Source organism: Dromaius novaehollandiae, chromosome 3, assembly GCF_036370855.1.
Source record: "Dromaius novaehollandiae isolate bDroNov1 chromosome 3, bDroNov1.hap1, whole genome shotgun sequence".
NCBI lineage: Eukaryota > Metazoa > Chordata > Aves > Casuariiformes > Dromaiidae > Dromaius > Dromaius novaehollandiae.
Genome location: NC_088100.1, coordinates 2,283,907 through 2,303,426, shown reverse-complemented (window position 1 = coordinate 2,303,426; position 19,520 = coordinate 2,283,907). Strand labels below are relative to the sequence as shown.

Sequence of the window (19,520 nt, the reverse complement as noted above, 5' to 3'; positions counted from 1 at the left end):
TATTTGCTTATGCAAACTCTTTAGCCAAGAAAACAGATGTGATTTAAAAAAAAGGTAGCGAAACTGCTAGGCTTTCATAGGGGACTCTGTTGCAAGTGAAGGAAGGAAATGACTGCCCCAAGAAGGTCTTGCTAGCGATTAACCTTTCTGCAGCACCTCTCTATTGAAGTACTAGATGCCTTCTAGACTAGTCAGACAGAAGTCTTTGCTTGAGGTGCTACTTGAGAAATAAAATGGCCCAGGAATGAGTAAAGAATTGCAAAGCCAGAGGGGATTTTTGTTTTGGAGAGAATATGCAACAAGACTAAGAAGTTTTAATTCCTGTCTCCTGAGAATAGAGCTTAGGAGATTTCAGTGCATTTCTGGACGTCTATCAAACAAGAATGTGGATATGGTGATAAGCTTCCCTTCTTTGGGAGGAGATGTATAGTTATTGTTGAAGAATCACAGTGAAATAGATTTTGTGTTGCCTCTTTTTGTACACTAGAGAAATACATCCATCTTAGGGAGTTGTTTCCATCGAATCAAAGTGTTGATCAGTAATTGTGGCTGCATTTGCCCTTTCAGGAGGACAGTGAAAACATGAACCAAGAAGGTGTAAAATACACATGCAAATGAGAATTGCTTTTCCCCATCATTTTGCTCCTCTCACCTGACCCATGACTCACTAGAGGTGCTGGGCATATTTAACTGCCAGTATGACTCATCGCTTAACTCTGAAGGGCTGAGCACCCCTTCCTCTTCTCTGAGCCAGCATCTGACTCTTAATTGGCAAATGAAGCCAAAAGAGAACTTGCCTTTGCTCAGAAAGGCAAGTGGCAGAAAGATCCCCCTAGGCTCCGCACCCACTGTGCAACTCCTTGGACTATGTCATGAAGTCTGTTTTCTCTCCATGTATTTAAAAATTCAGAGAAATAGTTTTTAAAATCAGATTTTAATGCTATGGTGGTTTGTCTGATGTTTATTCTGGTCTCACTTTCCCATTAGCAATGCAATTTAAGAAGGGGAAAAATTGCTAGGAGCTGATGTTCTGCAGTTGAAGCATCCTGTATACAGGATACTCAAGTAACAGTATATAGGTGTACAGCCAGCATAATAGTGTGGTCTTGTCTACTCACACAAATCAGTTTGCTTGAATTAAACAAAATTGTTTGCGGGAAGAGGGAGTATGAATGCTTCTTGAAAGGCTGCTGCTCTACTGGAATATTACTGCATTGTTTTTATCAATATAGTTTCTAGCAAATTGAAACAGAGCTCTGGAGTTCGGGGTTTATGTGGCTCGAGAATAACTATGTCCATAATAGGTCTGTTACCCAAGACTGGTTCTGCTTTACATCCACTAATCTGCCAGTGGCTCCTTAAAAGGCTCACTTTCCACTTGCATCGTGCACTGAAAACCCAAACTTGCAAAAGTAAGTCCAGTTGGCTGTATTTGATTTCATGGGGAGAAACTGCAGCTCTTGGTATCTGATGACACCGTGAACCTGCCTTTCTGCCCAGGCTCGTTGCCGATTGCTTTTGCCAAGTGTGCTTTTGTGTTTTCACTGTTAGTCGTGTCCTCGGTTGGGTTGGTGTGCTGACAGCAATGCTTCCTTCCGTCACGGATGTCTGTATTACGCACAGGAGCACTTCCTTTAGGTATTCCAAAAGCTGTATTGATCTTTTAGCAAGCCGTAAGCGGATAGATCCAGCTACTCTAGAAGCTTCGCTGAGAAAGAAGACATACGTTTTAAATAACCCCTGTTTGGGACTGGATTATTATGTGTCCAGTTTAAGACCCCTTGGCATATCTGAGAAAGATCCAAGCACGGGTGACTTCAGTAGCAGTTGGGTTGATATGTAGAGTTCCTGATGCATTTTAAAACCCAGCTGGAACTTGCTGCTCTTGAACACACTAAATCAGAGCAACTCATGAAAAATGTGTTTTGTGTGGTTGTGAGATTATGTATTTTGTAGAAAGGTCTTTGTATTTTTTTCCTCAGATTCCCAGATTAGGGCTCACATCAGTAATTCTTGTAAAATAAAATCTTGTTTTAAAAGTGTCGTATTTTTTTGAAAAGGGATGAAGGTGCAGTATGCACTTAGCTTTTGTCCTGACAGATGAATGTCCGCTAAGAGGAGGCCTGACCCCTCCAAGTTCACCCCATTGCTGGTCTGTAGGAGTATAATGCTTTGTAATGATTGCAAGTGTTCCAGGCTTGGCCATAGAGCTATATGGTGTTTGCAAGAAATGTTTGGGTGATTGGGAGTTGTCTGCAGCTCAGAGAATTTAGGAATTTGTTGTCTAGTGGTCATGAAGGTTGACCGCCTCTAAGCAACTCCTAATTCTGCTTTTTGAAAGGGAAGAATAACCCTCTTTGTAAAAGGTCACTCTTTATTGTCAAAGTTAGTCTGTTTTGAATTTCCCAGATAAGACTTTAGGCTTTTTTTTTTTTTTTTTTTTTGGTAGGTTTCTGCAGGTAAATTAAGTCTTGTCTTGCTGCTCCTATAGTCCCTAATTTAATTTTAAGGCACAGACGTGAAATGAAATTACATACGGTAACAAGTGATCATGTTATGCCTGTGCTGTTGCAGTTGTCTGTGCGTATGTGATAAGCTGGCCCCATTTGTGAGAAATACTAGTCTACCTGAATCTCAAGGAAAGAGACTTAAGCAGACGTGCTTCACCTTGCAGTTAGTATAGGCGAAGAAGATACTCTGGTGCAATTCAGGTGGCTCAGTCGACATATGGTAGCTTGTTGCACTAATTTATCTTAATTGTGCTTTTTGACTACTAATTGTCACTCTGTAGCAAAGATGACTGGGGGCTTGAACTCACTAGCTCCGGTGATTCATGCTGGAGCAATTTAAGAGGTTACTGATCACCTTTATCTACCTCGACCTGCTGCTTGAGGTTACCACTTCCAAAATGGGCAGCGGAACGTAGTTGTCCACCCTTCTGCTGCCAGCCTGCACTGTGTGACAAAAGCGTGTGATCTGAAATGGAGAGGGATTTAAGAAGATATGCCACCCCCTCTGCTGCAGGGAGGCCAGCCCACTAAATTGCTCCGCTACAGATTGCTGGAATTGGATAGTCAGATCTCACCTCTTGACTTGCTGTAATGAGCGGGTGTTTTGACAGGTAAGCTCTTGCAGCTGCAGCACAGACCACTGTAATTGCCCGTTTAAGCTACTATTTTACCTGTAATTTGGGTAACGGAGGTGTGGGTGCTTCTCCCATGCTGCAGCCCCTCCCGTGCAGACAGGAGCTCCTGGCAGAGAAAAGAGTGAATAGCAGGAGGCAGCAGCATTGCAAATTGCTGTGGCTGTATCCATCAGAGCTTACCTGTCAAATCCCTCAGGACATCTCCTGGGCAGTGATTTCCCTCCGCCTCTGTGCCAGGCAGGAGATAACTGGCTGTTGTTTTAGTGCCAGATCATTTACAGCAGAGGTTCTGCTCGCATTTCCTTTTGTTTCCAGAGATTTGGAGACTAGTTCCTAATGTTCTGGAGAGACAGGCAGATTTGCTTTGTTTCTAGCATTGGATGCGGCTCTTTTGTGGTGCAGAAACCACATTTGCCATTAAAGCCTGTTTGCTGCTGAGTGTTTCCTCCTAAATGCCTTCAGTATGGATCACATCTGTCCTGCTTGTAGCACTTGAGGATGTTTACCCCCAAGTTGGCTGGCCTTTGTTGATAACCTGTTACTTCTGCATTGCTTATTTTCTACTGCAAGACCTAACTTTTAGCTGCTGAAGTGTGTTATCTGGAAGATAAATAAGTGAAAGTCTTTTCATCAGATTGTATCCTAATCATGTTAAGGGTAGCTGTCCATTTTGTTCCTCCTACAGCTATGGAAAGTGATTGCCTCTCAAGTTATCCATCCTGTTTGGTATTTCTGTAGTATTTTCTCCTGTATGTGAAATATTCAGCTTCGTGATTGAGCGTAGGTGATTAGGGAAGGTAGACAGGAGAAATCAATACCCACGGACTTCTGTGAATGCAAGAGCCCATCAGGTACTATGTGCCTCGAGGTTTTCTGAGGTGGAGGCTGGAACCAATATATCTTTAGCAAACATTTACGAGGTGGTAGTGTTTATTCATAAAAGAAACTTGAGTTACACCAAATTTAGCAATATTTGTAAATGCTATCAATCTGGATTTTATCCTGTGCTGGTGGAAAGGATGATGGCCCCAGCGGTCATGACATTGTCAAAGCTAAATAATGAATTTCGTGGGGGGATTTTGTACGTTTTCAGCAAATTACTACTGAACACCTGCCAAAGGGAATACTTTTCTCTTTTTTGCCGCTTCACTGCTGCGTGTGTGTAATTTGGCAAGGATAACAAGTTCTCTAGTGACCTGCACTAAAATGTTAATTTGAGGTTGGGATCCGAGCGGCTGGATAGGAATGGCAGCCAGAGGTGGAATTTTATTCATGGCTCGGTCACCTGTATGAATATAATTTTGGCTTAACTGTTACACAGTTCCAGATCACATTGTGCTGGTGATCCGAAGGTAATGCCACGAAGAGAAAGTGCAGCATGTGTTAAGTAAGCTTTCTGGTGTAATTTCCTTGGGCCTCCCCATCACAAGAAGTATCACACCTTCCTGTGTATTGCAGAAGTATCACCTGAGTTGCTGTTGTATTCCATGTTTTCCAGGTGTGCAGAAGATTGAATATTAGAAATTGTTTTGTAGCTCCGTGAGGTTGCAGCGCAGCAAACGTCGCCGGTGTCCAGCAGTTGCCTGTATTGCCCAGGTGTAACACAAAATAAGTCCAGCCTGACGTGCCTGTGCCCTGCAGAGCTAACGTGCAGCCTGCGCTCCCTTTTCTCCTTCGTTCAGCAGAGATTGCTTTCCAGCCCAAATGAAAATGTGCTGGTAAAGTAGTGCGATGCCGTTTATAGTTCCCTCAGCTGTGCTGTGCTTGCCTCATTGATATTGTAAACTGAGAGCTGTTGCCTTTCAACAGCACTAAATTCACTTAAAAGAAAAGTCTTTTCCTAGTAAAATGGTGGTGCAGTGCAAAAGTTAAAAACAGTAGGTTTAATTTTCTTACTTTTATGGAAAAATGTCAAGAAGTGATTTTCCTGAGACTCTTTTGAGAACTATGCAGCGCAAAGGCTGTTTGCTTTTGGAATACGCCTTTCTGGAGTTGGCAGCTGATGTGTCCTGGGGTGCTGTGCATCCTCACGGCCCGTTAGTTGGCAAAGCCAAATCCTCCCAAGTTAGGCACTGACAGAGTTATTGAGGCTGCACAGACAGCCCTTTGATCGCCCTCTCTCTGCCTTTGACCGTATGATTTTTCTGCTTTTTTTTCTTTTCTATGATTTGCCTAGTTCACCTCCAAGGATGGATTATGTGCTGCTCTGGGTTGTTTAAAGTTGGGTTTCTAAAATTAGCGGGAACGACCTTCGTGCCTGTGTATAAGTAGGATTCTCTTTGTCCCTAAAAGTTAGGAGGTGAGATGTGGGTTCAGACCGCTCAGTGTTTGTGCTTGCATGTGAGCCGGTGCCTGGTTTCCCCTTGCAGCCGGCGGCGATCTCGTCAGCGGAGCCCGGCGAGTGATTCAGCCCGTGCTGAGGCAGACGCCCACGTTCGATTGAATCACGCTGGGCTCTGGTGGCCCGGACGCCGCTGACTGCCGTGGGAGATGGGAGCCTTGGCACAACCTGGGTGCGTACAGCCCTGGGCTGGATCCCACACCGAGTCTCTGTGCCGCTCCAGGCTTTGGCAGGAAACGTTTTCTGCTCGTCTTTGACGTCTGGCTCCTTGAGCTAGTGCCGGTTGTTCATGCAGCCTCAGTTTTTGTCAGATACTCCGGTTTCTTCTAGTGTTGGTTTCTGTCCCATTCTCCTTTTCAGGTTTCTGCTTTTCCTCACCTTTCCCCTAACATAAGTGGTCACCAGCTTCACCTTTTTATTGAAATCTTTTCCTCATTTTCTCTTCTACCTCCTCGCTGCTGTATTTGTCCGGAGCACGTTCCTGCGAGCTGTCCGGGTGCCGGGAAGGGAGTAACAGCCCAGGAGGCAAATGCTCTCTGTTCAAAATCCAGATGCCCCCTTGGCAGGGGGAGTCGCCCTGGTAGGAAGTGTGCAAAATAATTTTTCCAAAGCTGTCAGCACAGTCCCTCATTTAAAATATCCGTGGCTGGTGGCAGCACGTGCTGCCTTAGAGCTACCGTGGACAGAAAGCAGAGCCAGCGGCACCGGCAGGTCTCGTGGTCGTTTGCGCCAAGCCTCTTCATGAACATGTAGCTCTAGAGGCACGGAGAAAGCAAACGTGTGTATTTTTGTGTCTTGTAGCGCTTTTCTGAGAGAGATCGTATTGCTGCATTATAGGTGAGAGTTATTTTGGCGAGAGAACAAGATTAGCTAAGCCACAGCTCTTCGCTGGCAGCTTTGGCTGATGACTGCTTTTTATTGGCTCCGTTTATAATTTTATTGATACAATTTCTTTGTTTCCTCAAAGCAGCAATCAAGCTGTTTTCCCTCCTCAAGCGGAGTGTTTTTCTGAAAGTGTCAGACGGGAATGAGACAAATTCCTTTTAGCAGGTAGATACAGAAACGCCAAAGCGAGTCCTTTACTGGACCCTCCCTTTACACAACAGCAGTTTTTAGCACATTTAGTCTTCCGAACCACATGCAGCACCGCAATGGCATAAGTGGTTATTTTCCTCCGTAACAGCCTGGGAAATGTTTATTACTAAGAATATGCAACTTTCCCTCGGCCACAGTGAGTCAATAACAGAACTGAAATTTGAACGTTTTTTTAATATGTATAAACCGCACCTAGTGCAGTGTCTGTCATCAACCGCCGCAAGAAAAGCTACGACTTCAAGTTAGATTTAATAAGGGATACCCCATGTCACTTTCATACTTCTAGATTTAAGCATTTTTCTCCCTGATCTCCTGTTATCCCATGTCTGTAACTATATATTGACTGTTCTGTGATTAAACTATCTATATAATTAAAACTCCATCATAGATTATATTGATTTGGTAACAGACATTTGAATTGTTCTTTCAAGTTTCCCTGGACAAAATTGTGCAGCAAAGATATGAGAAACTAAGGGTAAATCTTGGGCATGTCCTCATGCAAGTTTTATAACAGTCTGTATTTGTATATACATATGCAGCAGCTTCCAGGTTGCTTGCACTTCAGTGCCGCTGTTCTGGCATCATTTACTGTGCAGGGGATGTTGTACCTATTTCTGCACATGTGGAGGAATAGAGAAAGGGATGTAAAAACATGTCCTATGGGAATAGCTGATGTTAGTTATTCAGCAGGGGTGGAATTTAACTAAAAGAAGATAAAATTTTACTGGAATCCGCAGAAGGGACACTTAAAATGGGAATAAAAGCCACCTTTTTTTGATTATATATTTCTTATATATATATAAGGTGAAAAGATGGCGAAAAGATACCAGAAAGGAAAAATTGTCGAAAATGAAATATTAACCAAACACAACCTGCAACTGTACATTTTGCTTTTTCCTGTCTGAAGAAATACTGTGTGAGTTAAGGCCACCATGCCGCATGGAGTTTGTGCTTAAAGGTAAGAGTGGGGCTCTGTGTTCAGTGTTTCTCCTACATTACTGGACAGCATTTCATGAATTGTTACAGAGAAATGCTTTTCTTTTTTTCTTTTTCTCTCTAAAACTTAATAGCTTGAAGTGTCTCCAATTTTCTCTGTGTGCTGAGCATATTTTTTCCAGGCTTTTCCTGTGCACCATAAGCTGAAAAGTGGTTTTGAAAATAATACTGTTTGGAGTGAAGAGAGAGCCACAGACCTGCTTGGTTTTGGTAGTATGGGAGGGTATGTAATTGCTTGTGAACTACTTCCTTTTTTTTAAATAGGAGAGAAGCTGCTGTTCGAAATCTTACCCTCTTTTGTAGCGAGTCCCGATCTTCCCAGTGCCTTCAAGCTTCTGATTATCTGGATCGCTTCTTCTGCAGCTCCTTTTTGCAGTTTTATCAAGTCTTTCAGGAGTACGTTAATGGCTTTCTTTCTCTTGGGTTGTCATTTGCAAATGCTGTTAGAAATGATTAAATGAGATGAAAAGTCTGTGCAAGCATCATGGGAGCAAGGATATGAATTTTAGAATGGCTGCTGAGTGCATAGGTCAAAAACCTATAGTTTGATCTGTGTATGTAGCATATGAAACTGTTTATCTTGGCTGCTGAAAACATAAGCTAAAATGACCAGCCTGGTGTGTCAGCCTAGGTGCATCTTTCGTGTATACTGTGGATTTTTTTTCATACTGGCATTATATTAATCTGAAATCTAAAGCATCTGACTCATACACAAGGAACGTATGTACAGTCGTCATCAAATAGGTGGAGTATGGACTTAGGAGGTGGACATTTTGCAAGCATATTAATATTTTCTTATTTCAGACATCTTGGAGGGGAAAAAAAGCTGTGCTTTACTATCAGTTTGTACCCAAAACTGTATTGTGTCAGACCTCAGAATTGTCTTTGTTAGGATAACAGTTTTTGGTTTTTTTTAATCTGTTAAGAAGATAGCCAGCCACTCCCTCTATGTAGAACAGATATAAAGAGGTTCTTGTTTTCATAGGATTTTTTATCTTATGGCAGATGAATTCCTTTCCTCTGGCTACTTGATTTGGCCTAGTTTGGGCAAAACCTCTAGGTTGTAGTCATTGTCTTTGAAACATTTGACAAATATGTGAAACTATCTGGATTTCTAAAGGTGAGGTCCCTTGCTAAGAACTCTTAAAGACCATGGGATGAGAATGAAGGCGTTATGCAAGTAAATAATTGGTAAAAAGATAGGAAATTGGGGGAAGGAATAAATGTCAACTTTCACAGCAGAGGAAAGTCATTAGTGGTATCCCAGAGGATATCTGTGCTGGAATCTTTGAGGTATTCTTAAATAATCTTAAATAAAAAGGCTGTCAGCTTGCTGTGGTACTGCGTTATTTGGAGTAGGGACGACGAGCTGCCTCTGGAGAGTTGTAGAAGGTCTTCACTATGCTGAGTGTGAGTGGGTGATGAAGGGGCAGGTGGAAATCAGTGTAGATAAATATAAAGAAACATATATAAGAAAGAATAGTTCACCCTATTGTACAATGGGCTCCAAGTTGGCTCATGCCACTCAAGATTTTGAGGTTATAGTAAGTAACTATGAGACACACAGGCTTGATGCTTGTTGTTGGTTAAAAGACCAACACAGTGTCAAGAATTATAATGAAGAGAGCAAAATGGCAAATGCTGTTATGCTACTGCCTTTTGAATGATGTCTCCACAGATTGAGCTGTGTTTGGATCTCCTTTAAAAAAAAAATATGGTAAATCTGGGGGAAAACACGGAGAAGTGCAATAAGCATAGCCTGATCTCTGGGACAGCACCCATACAAGGATCAGTTAACTGGGACTCTTCAGAGTGGGCAAGAAATATTTGTTTGTGGTATAAGAGAGATCTATAAAATCCTCAGTGGTATGGAAAAGGTGAAAAAAGATGATCTTCTATAGCACAAGAACTAGGGGCTTAGATGAAATATCAATTAAGGACAAAGGGAGCACTTATTCTCACAGTACATACTTGAGCTACGGGCTGCTAAGTACTAAGGATATCTACTCCTACTAAAGACATCACCTCTGGCTCAGATGGTCCCTGAAGAGGAAACTACTGGAGGCTGCAGGGAAAATATCACTGCAGGCTCGCCCTGTTCCTGGTGCTCTGGTCTCAACATCTGCAACCGGCTGTTGCTGGAAACGGGATGTTGGGCTGGATGGACCTGTGGACTTGCCCAAGGCACTGTTGTGGGGTTCCTGGACCTTGCAGATCCCTTGCTTCGCCTCCAGACAAGATCGTTTTGTTAGCTGCTGTGTAAATGCAGGTCAGAGACTCGTGTCTCCCTAAGGCTTGGTGTGAGGAAGCTTGTAGTTTGTGTTCGCACTTTTGTTCTGCAAGAATAAGAAGACTTCAGTCTCCAAGGGTAACATTTGGCTCTGCTCACTGGGACAGGTTGGCGAAGGGCAAAGAGCAGCATGAGGGAGGAGGAGATAAGCACTCTCCTTCCCATCCAAGCCTTGTTTTGTTTTCCTTGCCCTAAACCTTTAGTTTTGACAGAGGCAAGTAAAAAAGGGATTGCAACTTGGCTCCTGTTAGAGCCATCCTATGTGATCTTTTTTGATTTTTTTTTCTTGAAATATTTCACGCTAGCATATGCTTATGCATACTGGCATTTTCAGTTACAGCTTGTTTACAATTTGTTGCTGAAAAAAACAGTAGCTATATTGCTCTTACCTTGAACTTGATGGATGAGGGCTTATAAAATAAGCCTGTAATGTCAGAAGGTCCTGTCAGGGTTTTCTGTTCGGTGGCCTTTTCTTACCTCCCGAGCTAAGAAAAGCCTTTCAGGGATCACTCATATATCCTCTGGGAATAGGTGATGATTATGGGTTTTGACGCAATTATGTATGTTTTAGTCCCCATTTGGAAGAGCGCAGCAGCTCCCGGAGAGGTTGTACACGGCTCGTCTTGTCTGTCCAGCAAAGCTCCAGCCTCTTCGCCCAAGAGTCCTTTACGTGCTTACGATGTTGCTCTATGAAAGCTGTGAGTGATGTTACAGAAATAAACCCAACGCCCCCCCCCTTCCCTTTATAGTCAACATCATTACCTCCTTGTCATTACAGCTAGAGTTTAATTAGCCCATGGAAATAGCCCTCTTTTGATTAGGCCTGAAGTGCGTTAACATAGCTGTGCCGCTTCTGCTCGTGCTGGGCTTTGTCTTCAGCGGATTTTCAAGATGTCAGAGCCATTCATTGCGGCTACAACTTGGTAAACAAATTAAGAAGGCAGAGAAGACTAACCTCTAGTCTTTTTGCTTAAGAATGGATACTATTTTAAACACGGATCCTATCTCGGATTTTCAACACCAAGTTGCACAACAGGAGGGAGCCTAATTATGTATGACTTAACCGATGAGTGGCATTTCAGGAAAAAAAAAGAAAACAGATTTGTTCTCGCTAATCTGTTAGTGGGTGGTATAAATACTGTTACTTTATCAAAATTTGAAAGTTATATTTTAGACAATAAACTACTGTATTTTAAGGTACTGTAGTTTTTTTTTTTTTTTTTCAATATTTGAACTTAAACCTTGGGAAACTGGTGCTGTTAAGAAACTAAAGCATTTTGTCCTGCTCCTGGCAGTGGTGACAAAGAAAGCACTGAGATGTAATCAACAGGGAGCAGTGTAAAGCCAAGTAACTGGTATTTGAGCTTTTGGAAATATCTGCTTGGGGCAATAGTCAGAAATGCAACTTCTGAAACGTGTTTGAGTAAGATGCCACCTGTTTTGTTCACTGGCAAGAAATTGTAGATGCTGAATGAATTATTGCTGGTTGTGGTACAAACATTAGCATTGTAACGAGGCAGGACTATTAGAGATCAAGAAATAGGAGTTGATTTGTTTAAGTAGTAGGTCAGGATGGGGTATGTAAAATACTTGTATATTAGCTAAGCAATTTCCTCAAACATTTCCCTTTTTCCACTAGGCTAAAAGCACCTTTTCTAAGGGAGGTTTTCAACTGTTCTTTCTGGGGAATAGGTTGGGGGAAAACGAGCAGCAGCGTGGGCCCTTCTCCCTTTCCCTTCCCAGCTGAGCTGTGTCCACTGATTCTAATGTGTTCTCTGAAATGCTTTTCCTCCAAATTGAATTTAAGATTTCTGGATCATTTTTGTATTATTATGACTGGACTTTCAGCAGGAGAGCCCTGTTTTGTGGAAACTACTGCTATTGAGTAATCCCATTAGCCACAGTGCTGATCAAGTAATGCAAGCAGCAGCATAATTCATTCTGTCTACTTACAAACTGGGGACAGTTGGGTTGGATAAGTTGTTCTAGGTCCCTCCCTTCTTTCCATATAGACAGGTACACTTACAAACTTATTGCTCTCAGTGATTGGTTCCCCTTGATGTTGCCCTTGAGCTGTTTCTTCTGCTTCTCGTGCCTTTTTCTGCTCTTTTCTCTCCTTTTCCTTCCTTGTTAGGTATTCTTCTACTTGGAAACTCTTGTAAAGCAGAGGAATGATTTAAGGTGTGTGATTAACATGCTGTATACCCACTGTGTTAACCTGCTTGCTTTATTCTTACAGTTTATATTTTCAGAGCTTACTGGGACAAGGCAAGTCTTTCTGTGTTGTCTAGCATCCTGCCACTGTCATCCTAACCAGGGAGTTTGGATGCTCCTGGATTATGACTTGTAACTAATTGCTTCTTTGATGTTCAGGTCTCTTGGCTGATGGCTTTTTTTTGTCTCTAGACCAAAGTTTAATCGAGAGTGAGTGGAGGCTTTGTTAAATGAGTCCTTTTATGCCAGGACTGTGCCATCTGTTTTTTCTCTAAATGAGAAAGTATCCTGAGACCCTGTATCAAAGTGCTGTGCTTGCTGGAGAGGTAGGTACTTTTTAGATCTTAAGAAAGCAGCTTACTGAAGAGGCAGATTTTGACTTGTGGGGCTTTTCTGCTTAATGTACCAGCTTTCTCTGAATATTCAGTCGAATATTCTCAAATGAGTAAAGTTATTAATCTCCCCATTACTCCTTCCTCATAGCCATAATAGACGCTATAAAACAATTGGGGTTCTATAATCATGCTGAAAAGATCTGACTTTATTCTAGGTGTGTCTATGCAAATCTTAAAGTTTGTGCATCTCAATTCCTTCCTTTATGGTACTTAGCATCTATTTTATTTACATAATTCACATCTGTGGTCAGTCTTATTAATATTGCCCCAGTGTCATCTTGTGCCATACACTTGTCTCAACTTCTTAGTGTTCTTGGAGCATGATAGATTTTTTTTTTTGATTCTCACTTGAGGTTCCTTGCCACTACTGTATTACAAATAACAAATAAGATAATTCTGAGGAAGTAGGAAAGATATTATAAGATGTTTGTTGCTGCTTGAGAAGATAAGTCTTCTCTGTTTCCACATACCAAAAGAATTCCACATGCTAAATATTAATGTTGGAATGAACCTGAAAATCTGGTGGACTTGCACAAGAGCAGAGTGGATGTAGTTTTCAGCTTGTTGGGTTCATCATATTTCTCAGGGCTTTCTCTATTTTGCTTCTCTGGGTCTTCAGCTTATAATATTTTGCTGTGTTCATCAGGGTTGTCTTAACCTCTTGCCTCTGAGTATCCTGAAGTCAGTCTTTTCAGAGCTCTAGTACCTGCTCTTCAGGCCTGCTGCCTAGTTGGATAGGGTCTGTTCTCTCTGACTGTGTGTCTTGGCTAGCGTGCTGCTTCTTTCAAGCTGTGTAGCTAGATACCTGTTGTTTTCAAAGGCTCAGAAAAAGCAAATCCATCATCTCCATTATCGTGCTAAGTTACTGTATCCTGTCAGTGAGTTTACAGGGTTTTTTGAAAAAGTTAAGTGTAATATGCTTAAACTTCTGTACAAGATTTGCCTTGGTACAGTGAGATATTTTGACTTTCAAGAAAGAGGCTAGAACAACATGTCATCCATTACATTGGTTGTCAAAACAGGCGTAACAGAAAATTATTGTGATTGACCTGAATGGTTTCTAATAGGATTCTGTTATTTCTGCCTCTGGGCCTGGTTTAATACTTGTGTTAAAATAGTAATTTCTAAGAGTTGGCAGATGCTCTCAGTACTGGAGATGAGCAAATAAGGAATAAATTTGTATCCCATAGTAAGTTGTATACAAGCAAGTTGTGTACTTTATTATGGTAAAATGTAAAGCTGTTTTTCTAGGAATGGTGCAGGATTCTATTCTGAGAAGCAGCGAAATATCTAGAAAAGATTTAGGAGTTAAGTCACATTTATCATGAGCTTTCTGTATGATTCAGCAGCCAAATTACCCTTGACTGTATAAATAGTGGAAAATTGGATAGGAATAGGCAAATCATATTCCATCTGGATTTAGCACTGGTGTTTCTGCAAAGCTCTGTGGCTGTTTTTGGTATTAAAAGCAACAAGAGGAATGCTTAAAAACTGGGGATAGTGCTGAGAAAAGGCATGAAAATATCAGAATTAGAACATATGCACTTAATGAACAACATGCAGAACTCCTTGAACCTAGTCTGACACCCTGACACCTGCTAGAAGAGCAACATGGTGGAGCACAAGTAATTTAGGAGATGTCTGGAGCGCATTGCAATGGTATTTTGAAGCAGGCACTGGATGAGCCAACTAGGAGAGGTGCTTTGCGAGATCTGCTACTTGCGAAGAGGTGTCAGGACCATATCCTGAGGGATGTGGCCTTAACTACAATGACGGTGAGGTGGCAGGAGGATGTGAGGAAGGCAGGTAGCAGAAGAAAGACCTCGGAATTCAGGAGAGCAGACTTCAGCTTTTCCAGGGAACTGATAGATATGATCCCATGGGACACTGCCTGAAGGGCAGAGGAGCCCTGGTGAGCTGAATGATCTTCAAGGGCAGCCTCCTTAAACCACAAGGACAGTGCAACCTGATGTGCAGGAAATTGAGTAGGCACGACAGAAAGCCAGCTTGGTTTGATAGGGAAGTCCTGATGGAGCTCCAACATTGAAAAGGAGAAGTGTGCAGAAGGTGAAAGCCAGGATAGCCCAGGCAGGCAGAGATGACATTAGGAAAGCTTAGCTGGAGTTGAAACTGTCAAGGGATCGAAGGGCAAGGAGAAGGATTTCCATAGGTATGTCAGCACCAAAGGCAGACCAAAGAAAACATGGGTCTGCTGCTGAATGAGGCAGGCAACTCAGTAATGAAAGACACAGCAAAAAGGCTGATTTATACAGTGCTTCTTTGCCTCAGTCTTTATTTGCAAGGTTTCTCTTGCTAGGTGGCAGAGTTTGGCGGGGGGGAAGGTTCTACCCATGATAAAGGATTGAATTAGGAACAGCTTCAGCAAATTGGGCGCATGCACGTCTGAGGAACTGGATGGGATGCATCTACGGGTGAGACAGCAGGCTGAGGTCGTCGTGAGGTTGCTCTGTGTTAACTTTGAAAGGCTGTGATGATTGAGAGGTCCCCAATGACCGGAGAAAGGTGAACATCATGCCTATCTTCAAGAGTGTGAGAAGGAGAATCAGGGGAACTACAGGCCAGTTGGGCTCACCCCAGAACATTATGGAGCATGTCGTAGAAGCTGTTTCCCTGCGCAGAAAGGACAGGAAGGCGGCTGGGAAGCTTCAGCACAGGTTTATTAGGGCTAATTTGTGCCTGACTAACCTGATTGCCTTCTGTGATTAGATGGATGACTCATTCTGTGGACTGAGGGGAGAGCAGTGGACATTTACCTTGACTGTAGCAAGATGTTCTACAAGGTCTCCCATAACATCTTTGTAACTAAATTGGGGATGTATGGGCTGGGAGAACAGACTACAGGGTGGGAAAAAAACCCTCTGACCTGTCAAGCGTAAGAGGAAGCAGTCGATTCAAAGTCTAAAGGGTAGGTGGTTGAGTGGTGTTTCTTATGGGTCAGTGATGGGGCTGATCCTAGTGAGCTGCAGGCTGAACCTGAGTCGGCAATGTGCCCTTGCAGCGAGGGAGGCCTACCCCATCCTGGGCTGTGTTAGCAAGAGTGTAGCCAGGAGGCTGGCAGAAGTGGTTTTTCCCCTATTTTTGGTTTTAAGGAGGCTGCATCTGAAGTACTGTGTCCAGTTTGGTGTCCTTAGTATGAGAGATGTCAACAAACTGGATACAAGTCCAGTGGAAGGCTGCTGAGACGATTAGGGGACTGGAGCACCTGGAATTCAGACAAGCAGAAAGAACTGGGTTTGTTCAGTCTGGAGGAGAGAAGGTTAAGGGGAGATCTTGTCGCTGTCTTCAACTACCTCTGCTGGGAGATTATAGAGAAGATGGAGCCAGGCTCCTCTGAGAGGTGCACAGTGAGAGGAGAGGCAGCAGACAAGTCGCAGCAAAGGAAATTCTGATTAGATGCAAGGAAAACGTTCTTCGCAGTGAAGGTAGTCAAACCCTGGGACAAGGACCCAGAACGGCTGTCGATTTTTTCCATCCCTGGCGATATTTGAAAGGTTTAACTTTCAATTAACTTTAAATTTAGTTCTTTGAGCAGGGAGAGGGGGTGTTGATCAGAAGTCCCTTCCAAATGAAATGATGCTAGGACTCCCCAAGGAAAAAAGCAGTGGATCATAATTTTGATCTCAACTGGAGAAGAAACATGGGAAACCTCCATCTTTCCAGTGGCTGGAGTTACGATGAAACCTGGGGAATGAAAGTAGATGTTAGGCAAAGTCAGTCTTGAAATAGCCAATGTACCATGAATTGTTGTATTAATCGCTGTCCTTCATAGCTGAGCTTTGGCCTGTTCTGTAAAGTCCTGGTTGGTGAAGGAGGTGCTGACTGTGCATAGGGAAATGATGAAACTAAATGATAAACACTAAGATTAGGAAAAACACTACCCCCCCCCAATTAGTTGTGTGATGCAACTACTTTGTGCTGCATTATAATAATAATAATTACAGTTCCTTCCATAAAATACCAGCTTATATAGTCTAGGAAAAAATTAATTGATGTTCAGCTCTGGTGTTCTGTGTTTGGCTTCTGCTGATTTATAATCTCAGGATTTGTGCCTTTGCTTAATTTTAGTATTAGGTTTCAAATGAAAGTAAGTTGCCTTTTCTGCAAATAGGAAAAATGCTGAAATATCAAGGACGTAATTACAAGTTGGCACATCAAGAAAAGAGAAGAAAAGTCAAGTTTCTCTTTATTTGGGGAATGATTCAGGTGTGTTGCCAGAATCATTTTCAGTGGAAGGTTGGCTGTCACTCCCTTCCTTTCCCTTTTCCGATTATTTAAAAGGAATCTGTAGCTTTTATTAAATATGGACTGCTCAATCAAAGCTTTTATCTTAATAAAATAGAGTATAAATCTGCAATGTGTTTGCCTAGCACAGTTCTTCTGTACACCATCTGAGGTGTTAAGCAGGAAGCCCATGTTGTGGCCAGCATCAGCCCTTCCTTTGAAGGCATCTCCTTATTAATGCCTTTGCAGCAAAGCTGCTGGGCAGAGCTGGGTGGCTTGGGAATCGTGTTGAAAATGGCTGTCCCTTAAGGAAGCTGGTGATTCGAAGATGCCTTTCACTCCCTACTGCAGGACACGGAGTGCAAAGAGGCTTGTGACTTTTCTTGGAAATGCCAACTTAGTGGCTTGATCTGTTTTGGGCTCTTCTTTGTTCTGCTTTTCTAATTCTGGTTCAGCCATGCTTCTCTTCGCAGCGTAGAGTTAGGCAAGGCAATTTTACCAGGCATTGCACCAATCAGAAATCCTGTTGGTCCCCTTAGTAGAAGTTACAGTTTAGGGTATGTTGGTGTTCATTATATTCAGCTTTTTATAACTTGGCCATAAATTTGCTCCAGGGGGGGAAAAATAATTATTTTGGTCTCCCTTCTGTATTTCTACCCTGATTGCAGGTAGTTATTCCTTAATATGAGGATGTCCCCTCTGGCATGATGGGTGAATTATCTGGTGGCCTTTTTTTCTTTCTTTCTTTCTTAGCTACGATTTCCCTCTTTAATTCTTGCAGAACGCGATGTCTTTAAAAGCCAGCCTTTTCTAGTCTGATGTTAATGAATCACACATTGGCAATGTTTTCCCTGACATGATAAACAATTGTTCTCTTCATCTGTCAGATCAGTGAGCCACAAACTCTGAAATGTTTTATGTATGCTTTTTCTTTTTTTCCAATATGCATATTTTGACAGCCATTATAGTCTTCCCCAAAATATCTTAGGCTTCGTATATTTTAGGCTGTAACAGTTTGAATGGAATTAATATTTTTGTTTGTGAGTTTGAATCTACTTGTTCTTTTGTTTTTGTTTTTTGTCAGTTTGTATCTCTCATGCTAAAAAAGTAGATTCTGGAGCTTGATTTTTGGTTTGGAAGTTTCCAGTTATGCTGGGATGAGGAATCTTTATAGAGCATCTGATAAAGTGCTGAAATTAGTCTTCCTTATGCTTTTGGCATGCGCTATTCTTTCAGGTATCAGCACAGCTCATATCTCTTACTCAAGGTGTCCTCTTCTTGGCCACATTTAATACCGGGGTCTTCATCATCTGGGGTCATTAAAGAGACCAAGGTTGTTCTTGGAGAGGAGCTGTTAATCCTGCTCGCATCCTGGTTTGGGAATTATCCACATTATCTCTGCAGTGTCAGATGGTTTCAAAAGAAGTTTCCTTCCTCCTCCCGTAAATCTCTTCTGTGCTGCATTTGTCTGTTATACAACTGCCGTATTCTCCAGGAGAGGTGGCTATTTTGGGGGGCCGAGTGAAGCAATTCCTGTACGGAAATGAATATTATCCCTGCTGATGGTGTTGGAGACTATGTTGATTTATGGTTTTCTTTTGTGATCTTTGGTTCAAGGCTGCTTTGAATTGCTTTTTGTTTTGTTTTCCCCTCTCATTGATCAGTAACTTAGTGTTTGTCACTAAAAGAGGGTTTTTATATTAGCTGGAGCAATTAATCTCAGTTAGACATCCGGTGGTAAATGGGGTGCAGGGAGAAAAGGTTGACAATGGGCTTTTTCAGTGGTAGACTTCAGTGAAGTTGAGAGCGCGCGAGTCAATCGCAAAGGGAGATGCTTTGTGGGGTTTTTCATACTCTGTCTCGTGTGTTTTCTTATCAGAACATGTCAGGTAGCTCTGAATCTTGTTCCAGGCTCTGCAGCTTATCTCTACACCTTGGGACTCGAAGGAAAAGGTACTGATTGTACAGAACTCTCCCTCGTCTGAGATGATGTGCTATTGCAGCGAGCAAGCAGACGGAGTGGTCAGCCTGTCTTTCAGCTTGGCCCTAAGGCTGAGCACAGTTCTCACCGCCTGCTCTAGTTTTCCCTCTTGCCCAGGCCTTGTTTCCAGATGACTAGTACTACAGGCTCAGTCTGTTCTGGGAGCATCTTCCTAACGAGTACTGTTTGAAAATAGATAAATAAAAACAAAGCAAACCCCCATGCAAGGCAGCCATACTGCACTTCTCCTCCATACAAAGCAAGCCCCAGACTTCGGATAGTGTGTGTGTGTGTGGTGTTTCATCCTTGTGTTGTAACAGCATTGAAGGCACTGTAGCTACATCTAGGATCTAGGGATGTTTACCTGGATTCTACCTGTGGCAGTGATTGTGAGAACTCTTACCTGAAAGCTTTGGAAACTCTTCTGAGGTCACCTGTGATAACGTCACAGTTTTAACAGAGCATGGATTTGTTGCAGGTATTCAGAACGAAGCCTCACAAAATGTATTGGGATAACAATAGAGACCAGACCGGATTACTGCCTGAAGCGGCATTTGAGCGACATGTTATCCTATGGCTGCACAAGACTAGAGATCGGCGTGCAGAGCGTGTATGAGGACGTGGCCAGAGACACCAACAGGTAAGGAGAAAGCTTCAGCGTGAAGCTGAGCGTGACTGCTGGCTGTATACTTTGTAGAGTGCTCCAGAGCACCTGCTTATTTGAACACCCATTTAGCTTTGACCATTTAGCTCGTTTCCTTGCTTGCGTGGCCATATGTCTGTTAAGAAGAAGTAATAAACTGTAAAGGATTCACGGACGA

General features: G+C 42.5%; 1 protein-coding gene across 1 annotated transcript in view; it reads left to right on the top strand.

The window, feature by feature from the left end:
• The window catches only part of ELP3 (elongator acetyltransferase complex subunit 3), an 88,917-nt gene that overhangs the window by 13,665 nt on the left and 55,732 nt on the right, over window positions 1-19,520 (top strand). Inside the window, exon 8 of the mRNA XM_026102008.2 lies at window positions 19,178-19,339. Within this exon, the coding sequence (XP_025957793.1) occupies window positions 19,178-19,339 (162 nt within the window). The remainder of the gene's footprint in view (window positions 1-19,177; window positions 19,340-19,520) is intronic.